General features: G+C 42.7%; 1 protein-coding gene across 1 annotated transcript in view; it reads left to right on the top strand.

Moving 5' to 3' along the window:
* The first annotated feature begins 319 nt into the window (after positions 1-319).
* The window catches only part of KLB (klotho beta), a 39,690-nt gene continuing 24,875 nt past the window's right edge, over positions 320-15,134 (top strand). The window contains exon 1 of the mRNA XM_073563008.1: positions 320-1,189. Coding sequence (XP_073419109.1) covers positions 455-1,189 — 735 coding nt within the window. The 5' untranslated portion in view covers positions 320-454. The remainder of the gene's footprint in view (positions 1,190-15,134) is intronic.

Genomic DNA, 15,134 nt, shown 5'->3' with positions numbered 1-15,134 from the left:
AATTGGTGGGAATGCTATCAGCATAAGGCAGTGGCTCTTCTGTGCAGATTTCAGACTATATATACCTTGAATTGTGTGCACAGTCTCATTGTCATTTTTGCATATGGAGTCTTTTGCCATGTATAAGGTTAAGCATATGTAGATATAGGAATGTAGTGAAATGTAGGTAATATCTTCCCTAAAAATATGAAAGCAAATGAGGTTCTGAAGAGCTGGTGCAAGGACACACCACCCCCTCCTTCAGCGACCCCTCCTGAGCTCACAGTTCAAGCTAATCATTGACAGGACTTTTACAATCCAGTTCTATAGAGCAGCTGAGATAAGACAGTCCTGCGCTTGGAGCAGAAGACAGCAGAGGGATCTCAGCTATTCTCTGCAGCCACTGAATGGAAGTCTCTCCATCCCTACACATGAAAGGAGCCCCACAATAACCAGGAGATCTGGAGGGGACACAATGGCTGAATTTTGGCTGAAGTGCTACTACTGGATCTTATTAGTTTTGACTAAAGAAGCCATTGGAAATCCTGGAGAAGGCATACAAGTCTGGCAAAGACTGAGTCAAGTAAACCCTTTAAATGAAAGTCAGCTTTTCACCCATGGAACATTCCCTCCTGACTTTCTTTGGGGTGTTGGAAGTTCATCATTGCAGATAGAAGACGATCACTCCAGCAGGGGACCTTCTGTGTGGGACCAGTTTATGAAGAGCCACCAGTCTTTGAGAGGTATGCCTTCCATGGACCAGCCTGCAGCCACCTCGGGCAGCTTCTCAAGCAAAGAGATGCCAGCTCTGGAATTTTTAGGGGTGAATTTTTACCATTTTTCAATTTCTTGGCCAAGACTGTTCCCACAAGGAAATGATGTCCCAAGTGAGCAGGGTGTGCGCTACTACAATAGCACCATAAGTTTACTGATCAGGAAGGGCATTCAACCAGTGATCACCCTTTACCACTGGGACTTACCTGTACCCATACAGGAAAAATATGGGGGCTGGGCAAATGAGAGTGTCATCCACCTTTTTAATGATTATGCCAGGTTCTGCTTCCTAAAGTTTGGCGATCGGGTCAAGTATTGGATCACCATTCACAACCCTTATCTGATTGCCTGGCATGGGTATGGCACAGGGACGAATGCCCCTTTTATTAGAGGAGACGATGCAGCTGTGTCTGCAGTGGCACATAACCTCATCAAGGTAAATCCCTGTATAAATGCAATAGTTGAATATTTCTGTGTTTCTTACTGATCTCTAAGCAATGCTACATTAATAGTTATAAAATTATATATATATATATATATATATATATATATGCATCTTTAGAAATAATCCAAAATGTAAAAAGGATGACATAGGATGTACCAAAATTATCACGTCTATATTTGTATACACACGTCTTTCTGGTGAAATAATGTAGTAAGGCAACATGACAACCAACTGCAAATGTATATATTTTCCATTATGGTCTATCATAGCTTATTAGTATCGCCAAAAAAATAATTTGCATAGGGGTATGTTCACACATGAGGGATACACTGTGAAGTTTCTGGATTTGTTAGCAGAAAGTCTGCAACAGTAGCAGCAAAATTGGATGACATCTTACCAAGTTTTGTGCACAGGCAGCTAAAAAATCAGCATTGAAAAGCTGCTGAGATCCACATCATGTCAGTTTATAGAGAGGATTCCCAGCAGACTTATGAGGGTAAAATCATAAGCATATCCTCATTACACAGACAGATAATCATGTAACACATACTGATTTTGAGATGGATTGTGATAAGAATCTGTGACAAAATCTGCTGTGGAGAAATAATTAGTTTGAAAGTATCCTAAAATTTACTCTGTACTCACCTATAGAAATGGCACAATAGATACCCATAATTTTGAGCACATTTCCCAGGGTTACATTCTATATTGATTTCAGTATACATATGTAGAAATGAGATTAAGCCTTTACCCCGGGAAACCCTCTTATCTAAAATATTGCATATACTGCATATTCTCACAAGCACTAATTTAAAGGGACTCTTGTCACCTATTTTTTGGACTATAAGCTGCCAGGACCACCATCAGGGGCTTATCTACAGCATGCTGTAGATAAGCCCACCCCACCCCCGATGTAACCTGAAAGAAAAGAAAAAGAGTTATATTTTACTCACCCAGGGGCGGTCCGGGTCCAGTTTTGGTCCAATGGATGTTGCGGTCCAGGTAAGGCATCTCCCATCTTGTAGAGATGACATCCTCTTCTTTGCTTCCTGTCGCGGCTCAGGCGCACTGCTCTGCGCTGTTGAGGGCAGAGTCCTGCAGTGCGCAAGCACCGGAAAAGCTCAGAGAGGTCCCGAGCCTGCGCACTGCAGGACTCTGCTCTGCCCTCAACAGGGCAGATAAAGTACGCCTGCGCCAGAGCCGCGATGGGAAGCAAAGAAGAGGACGTCATCGCTTGAAGATGGGAGGCGCCGGTCCGGACCGCGACACCCATCGGACCAAAACCGGACCCGGACCGCCCCTGGATGAGTATGATATGACTCATTTTTCTTATCTTTCAGGTTACATTGGGGGCTTATCTACAGCATTACAGAATGCTGTAGATAAGCCCCTGATGGCGTCCCGGCAGCTTATAGTCCAAAAAATAGGTGTGAGATTCTCTTTAAAGGAGGATTAGTAAAATCAATTATGTAATTTTTTTTCATGTAAATTGTGTTCTTGCCCATGGATGATGGCTGAAAATGCTAAAAATATTACTGTTTATCATTCTTTTTTAATCGCTAAAGAAAATGGTTTTCCCTTTTTATATTCACATGTATGATCAAAATGTATATTGTAGTATCATGTTAGCAAAAAAAAAAATCTATTTAAGTGCTTTTATGCAAAAAAATATATATTTATACAGTTATTCTCTTATTTATTATCCAGAAATATTATTTAGAAATATAAATTTCTTTGTTAGCCAATAAAGGTATAACTCCTAGAATGCTTTTGTCTCTTTTGGCTTAAAAGTATACCATTTCTTCAAAATGAATGGCTGCAACTAGAGACAACTGAATCTTTGGACATTTATTTGCCATGTTTGACAAATTTTTCCACTAAATTGTTTTACAACAAATTAATTTGGCATAAATCTCAATATTTCAAAGCCTACAATTACCCTTAAAAGACAAGTAACATTCTTTGGTCTCCTAGGACTGTATCCAACCTCTTTTAAATTCTTTAATGCAAGCACAGCTTTAGTAATGTCAAAGTGACTTCACCATAGAAACAGATGGTAACTAGTGAAGTGCGACTATACTCGTTGCTTGAGTTTTCCTGAGTATGCTCTGGTGTCCTCTGAGTATTTTGGCGTGCTCGGAGATTTAGTTTGTGTCGAAGCAGCTGCTTGATTTAAAGCTGCTGGACAGCCTGAATACATGTGGGGATTTCCTAACAAACAGGCATTCCTCACATGTATTCAGGCTGTCTAGCAGCTTTAAATCATGCAGCTGCGTAGACACAAACTAAATCTCCGAGCACGCCAAAATACTCGGAGGTCACCCAAGCATGCTTGTGAAAACTGGAGCAACAAGCATACTCGCTGATCACTAAAAACCCAATAGTAACCAACAGCTCATTAATAAGTCAATGAAATGGCAAACATTCTGAATTTTTACAAATGAAAAAGAAATGGTCTAAAAATTATCCCTCTTAGTCATTTGTAATCAGGCTGATCATTACGTGCAGAAAACTGATTGAAACTGACAGTGTTACTGTCAGAGGTCACATCATCCTGCTGTGAATCAGATGAGTGATGTGTCATAATATCCTACGCTTCCTCCTCACTGACAAACGTTCATCAGAGGTAAACGAGGACTATTGTGACCTGTGGTTGGTAGTACTCCTGCCTGGATGGCTGGTGCCAGTTGTGGTTGTTATGATTCTGCTCCTGATAGCTGCTCACATATTTTATAGTCGTGATGTTTATTTTTTCTTTTACCATAAATTTTGTACAACACTATAATCAGCTGTATTGATCTGGAATTTGCAGATGTAAAATTTGACTAGGAACATAGATGTATAAAAAAAACAACAAATTGTTTGTAACCCACACATTTTGTGAGGTAGACAGTCACAGTTAAATGTCTGAATTATGGGGAATTTTCTTTTGTGTTTAACAAAAACAAACAATTATTACTTTACAAAATTTTTTTAAAATGTAATGGAAAAACTCAACATTAGCACCCCCCCAAATATATAGCTATTGAGGAGAAAGGAGGATCCATTGCAAAAAACAAATGTTTAAACATTAGATTTTTAATGAATTAAATATATATATAATAATCTTTATTTTTATACAGCGCTAACATACTCCGCAGCGCTTTACAGTTTGCACACATTATCATCACTGTCCCCGATGGGGCTCACAATCTAAATTCCCTATCAGTATGTCTTTGGAATGTGGGAGGAAACCGGAATACACCCACGCAAACACGGGGAGAGCATACAAACTCCGCGAGACTTGTGCGAGTGTCTCATAAGTGTGACCCCGGCCTAACACTGATTTCAGATTTTTTTTATGTAAAAAATATTGTGCTTCTCTCTACTTTACATTAAGGACTAAGAAAAAATGTGTAATTGTAATTTAATTGCAAGAGGACAGATGCCAGTTATACAATATAACTGATCAGTCACACTGAGTCTGGCACTGCAATTAGCACCTCTCCTGTCTCTCCCCCTTTCAATTAAATATGTGTGTTATTCACAGAATAAAACACTCATCTGCGGTTGGACAACACATTGTGGTCTGGAGTATCTATTCTGTTATTTCTAAACACTGTTTTTCGGTGATTATTATTATTTATTATTATAGCGCCATTTATTCCATGGCGCTTTACATGTGAGGAGGGGTATACATAATACATGCAAGTACAGTAATCTTAAACAATACAAGTCACGACTGGTATAGGATGAGAGAGGACCCTGCCTGCGAGGGCTCACAATCTACAACGGGATGGGTGAGGATACAGTAGGCGAGGGTAGAGCTGGTCGTGCAGCGGTTTGGTGGATCGGTGGTTACTGCAAGTTGTAGGCTTGTCGGAAGAGGTAGGTCTTCCAAGTTCTTTTTGAAGGTTTCCATGGTAGGCGAGAGTCTGATATGTTGTGGTAGAGAGTTCCAGAGTCGGGGGGATGCGCGGGAGAAATCTTGTATGCGATTGTGGGAAGAGGAGATAAGAGGGGAGTAGAGAAGGAGATCTTGTGAGGATCGGAGGTTTCATGCAGGTAAGTACGGGAGACTAGGTCACAGATGTACGGAGGACTCAGGTTTGTATGTCATGGTCAGGGTTTTGAACTGGAGTCTTTGGGTAATGGGGAGCCAGTGCAGGGATTGACAGAGGGGAGAGGCCGGGGAATAGCAGGGGGACAGGTGGATTAGTCGGGCAGCAGAGTTAAGAATAGATTGGAGGGGTGCAAGAGTGTTAGAGGGGAGGCCACAGAGCAGGGGGTTGCAGTAGTCAAGGCGGGAGATGATGAGGGCATGGACTAGGGTTTTTGCATTACTTTGTATCTCTGATCATACTTCACATGTAAAGCGCCATGGAATAAATGGCGCTATATAAATGTATAATAATAATAATACTGCACCCACACACACAAATGATACACCATTTGAAATGTAAACTTGCCCCCTTCAGCAACAAAATAGCCAAACAAACCCCACATCCATGATTTGAGCACAAAATACAGTTTAAACATTAATTTTCATAAACCTGCAGTAAGGAAAAATGACCTGCAGGTGGCAACACACTACCCCAAAGCACACTACCACAAAGCTACTTACAGACATCACAAACAAATCCAAACATTTGCCTTGAGGGCTTTCCAGCTTGCCAAACTGCTTACTCAGCCTATTTTAGCCAAATTGGAGCATTGCACACTTCACTGCAGGTGAGGCACATATGCAAACACATTTGTACACATGCACTGCCTATTGAATTGCACACTTGTTCCGTTCATACTCCACCCACACAAACAAATAATACACCATTTGAAAGGTCAAATTACCTGCAGGTGGCAGCACACTACTACAAAGCACACTACCACAAAGCTGCTTACAGACATCACAAACAAATCCAAACATTTTCTTTGGGGTCTTTCCAGCTTCCTCATGTGCTTGCCCAGCCAATTTCAGGCACATTGTAGGATTGCACACTTCACTGCAGGTGAGTCACATATGCAAACACATTTGTATACATGCACTGCTTTTTCGGTGATTACTTCGCCCCACACACACACATGATACACCATTTGAAAGGTAAACTTGCTCCGTTCAGCAAGAAAAGGGTCAAACAAGCCACACATTCATGATTTTATCACTAAATACAGTTTAAACATTCATTTTTATAAACCTGCAGAAAGACACAATGACCTGCAGGTGGCACCTCAACCGGAAGACATTTTTTGGCCTCTACTTATCAAACCAATTTATTGTATTACCAATCTACATATATAAATACCTGTCTGTGTTCATCATCTCATGAAATACATTTACATTTGACCAGCATGCTTTTTCTGAAATTGCCTGCGCCCCCGGCGACCAATGTGCGAAAATTTTGCACGGGCCAAGCTAGTTTGTCCAATATTTTAGATCTTTCTATCTCTATTGCTGAGCTTTGAGCTCAGCTCTCCTCTCACTATCCTAATGGCTGCTGCATTCCTTGCCTCAACTTTTATACAGGCTATGATAGTATGAAGCTGCAAAGCTTTGTGGTAAAGCCTGCACGATCGTGCCTGAGGTCATGTGAACTTTCTGTGGCTGATGCAATCTTCTGCAATGTGTAAAATTGATTATTTTTTTTGTGATTTGAGCAAATCAATTCACAAATTGTTTGAATTCGATGGGATATGTGAACTTCATAAAATTCAATACAAATACTATTCACGTCAGATTGAATCCCTCATATCTATCTGCAACGATTGAAATCTGCTTTCTTAGCTGGAGTACACAATACTCATTCTTCGAACTTTTCATAGCATTTATCTAGGCAGCACCACATAATCGAAGCAGGGCAAATCCACTCCAATACTTCAACTGCAGGGCAACTACCCAGTTCTGATTTGCATCTATCATTGAGGTCACTGATGAATGATCAGATTCAACTATAAATCAGTCACGGTGAAGATATCACATACTTCATTATCGCTCCCTTTCTTGTTGTGTCCATTGTCCGAGTGGGCAATATGGAACGGCTGTCACAAGATCATCCATCTCTAAGGCACATTTGGCCATTGTTTCCATCCGATGTTTAGCATGAATGCCGGATGGAAACTGATAGAGGAACCAATCCATTGTTTGCAGTGGAGTTGTTCCCACCTGTCCGGTGTACCAGTTTTTCTGCTGGATACATGCAGGTAACGATCCAGAGGATCACAATATTTCGTATAACATCATGATCTGATTCCGTGCCACTGATGGGGAGTAAATAGAGAAAAACTCTGATGGTTACTGACCTTAAGCATCGGATAAATGTGACCCAGCCTAACTGTTTTGTTTTTTTTTTACATGCAGCTCACATAAGCTATGAGTGTAGGTAAACTGCTTTGATCATGTTTCTGTGCAGTGTTTTTGGGGAAAGCTAATATTTATTCTCTGTGTTAAGCCACAGCTTATTTAGGGCTTATACGCACAGTATTATTACGGCTTTGTGGCTGTGCTCATTAACCTGAATACATTTACATTGCATATTTGCAAAGCTTAACATTTGCGTATGCAAAGTCCATTTTGCAGCATGACTTTAACCTTTAATTAGGGAATTATAGCGCTATTTATTGTGTGTATATTAGTATTGCAGAGAATAGATGATTGTCCTGATAAAATAGACCCAAGTACGTTATTATTACTATTATTCTTATTATTGGCTCAGTGGTTAGCACAGCAGCGCTGGGGTCCTCGGTTCAAATCCCACCAAGGACAATATCTGCAAGGAGTTTGTATGTTCTCCCCGTGTTTGCGTGGGTTTCCTCTGGATTCTCTGGTTTCCTCCCACACTCCAAAGACATACTGATAGGGAATGTAGATTGTGAGCCTCATTGGGGACAGTGATGATAACGTCTGTGAAGTGCTGCGGAATAAGATGGTGAAGCAAAGCATAATGATAATAATAAGTTATTATTCTTATGGGTGGCTCAGTGGTTAGCACAGCAGTGCTAGGACCATGGGTTCAAATCCAGCCAAAGACAATATCTGCAAGGAGTCTGTATGTCCTCCCCGTGTGTGCGTGGATTTCCTCCGGGTTCTCCGGTTTCCTCCCATACTCCAAGGACATACTGATAGGGAATCTAAATTGTGAACACCAATGGGGACAGTGACGGTAATGTCTGTAAAGTGCTGTGGGATTAATGGCGCTATATAAATGAGTAAAATAAATAAAAATAAATATTTTTATAAATCACAACTCTCAGATCACTAGTTGGTGTTGACCCTCTTTGCATATAGGGATCTCTCAAAGAAATCTAGGATGTTGTAATGTATCGGCATAGGATGTGCCCCGATCTGAGCTACTTTCTTCAGTTGATTGATGGTAGTTTTGTTGTTTTGATTGTTATTATTATAATAACTATTATTATATACCAATCAGCAATAACATTAAACAACAGGAAAAATTTGTAAATGTAAAAATCTGAGATATTTTTCCACAGGCCAAATTCTGATCTTTGGATGACTTGGTAAGGGTTCCGTGACCCATCAGCGATCTCGCCAGCGAGATCGCTGTGTGTGACGGGGATCAGTTACCGGCCCCCCTGCCGGTTATCGCTGATCGTGCTCGAGCGGCCTGGGCCATTTTTCGATCGCTGGTCTCCCGCTGCCCAGCGCGCATCGCTGCGTGTGGCAGCAAGAGACCAGCGATCAGCGTACACGCTGGTTTCCAAGGTAAACAGCGGGTATCCAGGAGCCGCGGCTCCTGGATACCCGACGTTTTACATTAGAAACCAGCGTCCAACGTCGCTGGTCCTGATCGCTGGAGGGGCTGTCTATGTGACAGCTCACCAGCGATCAGCCTAACGATGTCCCAGCGATCCCATCCATGTCGTATCATTGGTGGGATCGCTGGGACATCGTTATGTGTGACGGTTGCTTAAGAGCATCTCCAAAATAACAGATCTTTTGGGTTTTCCCAGTATGCAGCGGTCAGTAGCTGCCAAAAGGGATTCAAGTAAGGACAAGCCAGTGTACTTACAACAGGGACATAATTGGCCAACATTGTTGCCCAGAAATTCCAGGACAGTCCGTAAAAATAGGACTCTTTTTTTGCCCTGTCCATAAATTTTTTTTAAGACGTGTGTGTTTTTTGTGAATATGAAGAAGCTTATACAGATTATTTTGACTGTAGTTATCATCCTTTTACAGTTCACAGTTGATGTCATGTCAGAATTATCAGCTGCAATCAAATCATGATCATTTATTATAGTTTTCCAATGTGTCCATAAAAACTATTTTATGCCCATGATTTTTTATAAAATCCAGAAAAAATGAATGACAACCTGACAATCCTGGCGGCCAAGACTCGTTGATACAAAAGGGGAGTTAGGGGAAGCCTGTGTGCTCCCATCCCGTAGAAGAACTTTGATACCAAATCTGTAAGGAAAAGAAGTTTGACTTTCCGTTATATTTCCACTGACCCTAGGAGCCACTCCTGAAGTAAAATACTGATGAAATCTGCAATGTATGATAATGAGGTATCTGCATTGTCATCTCTGCTTACAATGCAATTGATTATTAATCTTTGTAACGCCCGCTGGCTGTTGTATCCTTGACTTTTGGATCTTATGTGCGTTGTGCTTACTTCAGATTCTCATTCCTTGTTGACTTTGTTAGGGCAGTACTGACCAGTCTCACCGAATAGTAATGGTGATATATGGAAACTCTTAAACAAGTCTTGTTTTTTTTTTCATCTTGCCATTACCGTAACTAGTTTTTAAAAAAAATTAATGACCATCTAATATACTGTATATCAGTGATCTGCAAATATTTGACTCTCCAGTGCTTGCAATGCTGGGAGTTGTAGGTTCACAACCATGCAGTTTTTTTTCCAGGATATCATATGTTTGAAGACTTCTTTTTCTTTTACATTTCTTCTTATCTCCACTATTTACATGTTAAAACAAAGATCTTATTTGTTTTTATCAGGAGGGGGGCTACAAGGTTGTTCATTCTGATTTTCCTGGTTCATCAATAGAAGGGCAGAGCCACAGTGGAGAGGCAAATACAGAAAAAGATATTCATAAACCAAAGGTGTATCTAGTTTTTTTTTTTGGCACCGGGAGCAAGAATTCAGTTTATAGTCCCCCCCACTTCAAGCACATATGCAGTTTGCACACTTAGGGCTCATACTCACTTGCGAGAGACTTGCATGATTCTAGTGTGAGTCTCTCGCATGAAAACCTGCCGCTGCCGCAGGCACTCGGACCGAAGCTTGTGGCTACATGTATTTCTATGCAGCCGCACGCTCCAGACCCAGTGCTGGCGGCAGTGCCAGGTTTTCATACGAGAGACTCGCACGAGAATCATGCGAGTCTCTTGCAAGTGAGAAAGAGCCCCTAGTCACGTGCCGACAAGCTGCTCTTCCTAATTCTCTAAATTTTCTGTGAAAAACTGAGAAGCAGAAAGCGAATTGTCATGATCTAGGCCCGGGCTTTGCTTCTTGCTTTTCTTTCCCCGGCCTGGTCATGGAGTGGTTAACTTTTCCTGCCTTTCTTTGGTTCTTGGGTGGCGATTTTTTTGTTGCTGTTTTTGGTAGCCTTTGTTAGTGATAGTTCAGGCTCTTGGCTTGAGCAGCTGATCCGTATACCCTAGTGATCCTTCTGCCTCTGACTTCCCGTGTGTGTGCCTGACCCGTTCCCTATCCCTGACTTTGTGTACGTTTGGTGATTTCCCTACAGTGTGTGACTCAGCTTGAACTCTGAACTCCGCCTCCAGTTTTTCTGTATCTGGTACTACGTTCCCCTACTGGCTTGACCCACTGGCTTGTACCTCAACTCCTCTTTCCATCTCACATTTTTGGATACCATGCTCCCGTTTGGCTCTGAGTTTTGGCTCATCCCTGACCTTGTGCATTGCTCTTACCTCTGGTACATCGTCTTGCTGTTTGTTGCTGACTCTGGCCTGTCTGACTACTGTGCCACCGTCTGGTGGCGGCCTGCACTTCTGCACCGAGGCGCTACATAGTAAGGGCAACCCTTTTTCCTGCAACAGCATCCCCTGGTGGAGGCTGTGCTCCACAGTTACATTACAAGAATATTGTGTTGTGAGTTCATTTTTCCCTTCATCACTGAGGTCTGATGAACTCCCTCCTCTGGTGAAGGAAGGTAGTGAGGCTGATTACCAAACACCTGGGCAACTAGATGATAACTGGGTGGCTGGAATTGAGGACTGGATATAAGGCTGCCGACGCCCTTCTTCCTGGCTGGTGATTTTCCTGCTGGATTCTTGGAGACCAGTCTGATTCCTGCATCTTAAAGCTAAGTTTTTCTGCTCTGCTTTGTACTCTTCAGTTTTGTTTTTGTTTTGCCTTGTTTTTTGGGAGTTCTGCCATCCCCGGCCGGGGGTGAGCTGAATTCCATTTTTGTCTCTCATCTGTTGATCTTTTGCTCTGTCTTCAGAATATACCTGAGTGCTGATATAGTCTTTTGAAGCCTAGCGACTTCAGGGCCTGTTTTTCCTATCTGTCGGTTGGCTCATTTTGATCGGGTTTTTGCGGATGGCAGACAGCAGCTTTCCTATCCTGTCCTATGTAGTTAGCTTGGGCCCCATCATTTGCTCAACCTATCTTTCTATCTGTGTTAGTGTTTTCATCTTGCTTCACCGTCAGTATATGTTGGGGGCTGCCTATTGCTTTGGGGTCTGCTCTGGGGCAGTTTAGTTTTTCCCCTTTCTGTCTTTAGGCTATGTAGTTCTCCGGCTGTGATCGAGGGGTCTAGGGCACCGTAGGAACCCCCCACAGCTACTGCTAGTTGTTGTGGATAGGTTCAGGGGTCTGCAATCCGATAGCTGCCAACCTCTCTGGTTTTTCTGGACTTAGCTGGTATTTTGTTTTTTCCTCCTTCGGTGACTCATCATAACATATTGTCTCTGAAATATTTTTGAGTTTTAGTCGTCAGGAAGTGGAAAGGGCTTGGATATGTTATTTGAAGTATAGATCACAGTCAAGGGCTACCTTGAGGCAGTGAGCTTACTGAACTGGGGAGAGTGGCCAGTCATGTACTTTGATGGATAGGTTTGTTTTTCAGGTTGATTGAGATGGGGAAAGATGATGACTTTTGCTTTATCTATGTGAAGGTTTAGAAATCTAGCAGAGAAGAAAGATGAAATAGTGGACAGACATTGTGGGATTCTGGTGAGTAAGGGGGTGATATCGGTTCCAGAGAGAAGAGAGAATCTGCAGTAAGAGGGAATGGTATGCTGTGCCAAAGGCAGAGGACAGGTCCAGGAGGAGGAGGACAGAGTAGTGTCACTTGGATATTGAAGTTAATAGGTCATTGGTGACTTTAGTCAAGGCAGTTTCAGTGGAATGATGCGGTCGGAAGCCAGATTCTAAGGGGTCGAGAAGAGAGTGGGAGGAGAGGTGGGAGGACAGTTCACAATGGACGTGCTGTTCCAGTAGTTTTGAGGCATAGGGGAGAAGTGATATTGGGCGATAGCTATACAGAGAGAATGGGTCAAGGGAGGGCTTCTTGAGAATTGGTGTGATCAACGCATGTTTGAAGCAAGAAGGGAAGACACCAGTTGTTAGTGACAAGTTGAAGATATTGTTTAGGGTTGGGTTGAAGACTGTGGTGAGGTTTGGAATGAGATGGGACAGGATCGGGTCAAGTGCACATATGGTGAGATGTGATCTGGAAAGTCATAGAATCATAGAATCGTAGAGTTGGAAGGGCCATCTGGTCCAACGCCCTGCTCAAAGCAGGATTCGCTAAATCATCCCAGACAGATGTCTGTCCACCCTCTGTTTGAAGACTTCTATTGAAGGAGAACTCACCACCTCTCGTGGCAGCCTGTTCCACTCATTTATCACTCTAACTGTCAAAATTTTTTCTCTAATATCTAATCTGAGTCTCCTCCCATTTAGTTTCATCCCATTGCTTCTAGTCTTTCCTTGTGCAAATGAGAATAAAGATGATCCTTCTACAATGTGACAGCCCTTTAGATATTTGTAGACAGCTATTAAGTCTCCTCTCAGTCTTCTCTTTTGTAAGCTAAACATTCCCAAATCCTGCAACTTTTCCTCCTAAGACAGGGTTTGCAGACCGGTCACCATTCTGGTCGCTCTTTTCTGAACTTGCTCCAGTTTGTTGATGTCTTTTTTAAAATGTGGTGCACAAAACTGGACACAGTATTCCAGATGAGGTCTGACCAAAGAGGAGTAGAGGGCAATAATGACTTCACGTGATCTAGACTGTATGCTTCTGTTAATACATCCTAGAATTGCATTTGCCTTTTTTGCTGCTGCATCACACTGTTGACTCATATTCAGTCTGTGATCTATTAGTATACCCAAGTCTTTTTCACATGTGTTGTTGCTTAGCCCTATTCCTCCCATTTTGTATATGCTTTTTTCATTTTTATTGCCCAGATGTAGTACTTTGCATTTTTCCCTGTTAAAAACCATTCTGTTAGTTGCTGCCCACTGCTCCAGTTTATTTATATCTTTTTGAATCCTCTCTCTCTCTTCTCTAGTATTAGCTATCCCTCCTAGCTTTGTGTCATCAGCAAATTTAATCAGTTTACCCTCAATTCCTTCATCTAAATCGTTGATAAAGATGTTGAACAATACAGGGCCCAGGACAGAGTCCTGTGGTACCCCACTTGAGACATTTTTCCAACTGGATGTGCAGCCATTTATGACCACTCTATGGGTCAGATCTCTAAGCCAGTTATGAATCCACCTAACAGTTGCCTTGTCCATTCCATACTTAGTCATTTTTTCAATAAGGATAGTGTGAGATACTTTGTCAAATGCTTTGCTGAAGTTAAGATATGCTATATCTACAGCATTTCCCTGATCCACCCAATCAGTGATTCTGTCATAGAAGGAAATTAAGTTAGTCTGACATGACTTATTAGTTACAAACCCATGCTGACTCTGTTTAATCACTTCATTTTTATCCAGGTACTTACATACATGTTTTTTAATAATTTGTTCAAAGATCTTTCCTGGTATAGAAGTCAGACTCACCGGCCTATAGTTGTCTGGGCCCACCTTCTTCCCCTTTTTGAAGATAGGTGTTAGGGACGGCGGAACGCACTAAATATGAAATAATAGAAAGTGCGTTCGCCGCCTGGGGTCCACCGTGCAGTAGGTGTTAAAACCGCTGCTAGACAACGGCAGACGCGCTATATGGCGGTATAATGCGCATGGGTTCAACGTCACCCGATGTGCGCAGAGCGGACTCTGTTAACTCACAGAGGCGCTGTAACATAAACATAAACACTGAGCCTGTTAGACTCACAGGTCTCAGTGAAATTACACGCACGGTATCAGGTCACAGGACAGAGTCCAAGACAGGGGACGGTGTCCGTCTAGATCTACCATGCTTGCGGCGTCGCTACTGCGGACGCCGGTAAGTGCTGCTGAATGCAGCGCGGCGGCAGACACAGCCGCTATGCGATAGTGCCGTGAGAGACATGATACCACCGGACGCTAGTGTAGCGGTGCGGTGTGCACAGTGGCCTAAGGTTTGCCACTAACTGGCGCTGACTCTTTCTATGGTTCCCTATCCACATGCATAATATCAGAGGGAGGGGAATCAATAAGTCAGTCACCAGAATCATACATCCATCACCATTCACACATCTAGCAAAAAGAGTCTATACTAGCGCATGGCCGAGCGACCATGTGGGCCTTTTATAGCCGTGTGCTGCCGGGACCTTCCAGATCTCTGAGATGGACCAATCAGATCAGGAGAAGGACCTGAGCATGTGACTCCCGATCTCCAATGGGAGATCGTCTCGTGAGCATGCCCAGTAGCGGGACGAGAGGACTTAGCCTCTGGAGTGGCTTGCTGTAGGACAGCCTACGCTGCTATTGCTGACCCAGAGGTGGCAGCAACAACCAGTCCTACGGAGCTGGTCTGAGCAGAGCGTCCGGGACGCCGAGATTGCCGTGCAGGCTCCTGA

Source organism: Dendrobates tinctorius, unplaced genomic scaffold, assembly GCF_039654945.1.
Source record: "Dendrobates tinctorius isolate UK_male_01 unplaced genomic scaffold, ASM3965494v1 ptg000376l, whole genome shotgun sequence".
In the NCBI taxonomy this organism is placed as follows: domain Eukaryota; kingdom Metazoa; phylum Chordata; class Amphibia; order Anura; family Dendrobatidae; genus Dendrobates; species Dendrobates tinctorius.
This window is presented reverse-complemented; position numbering and strand designations above follow the sequence as displayed.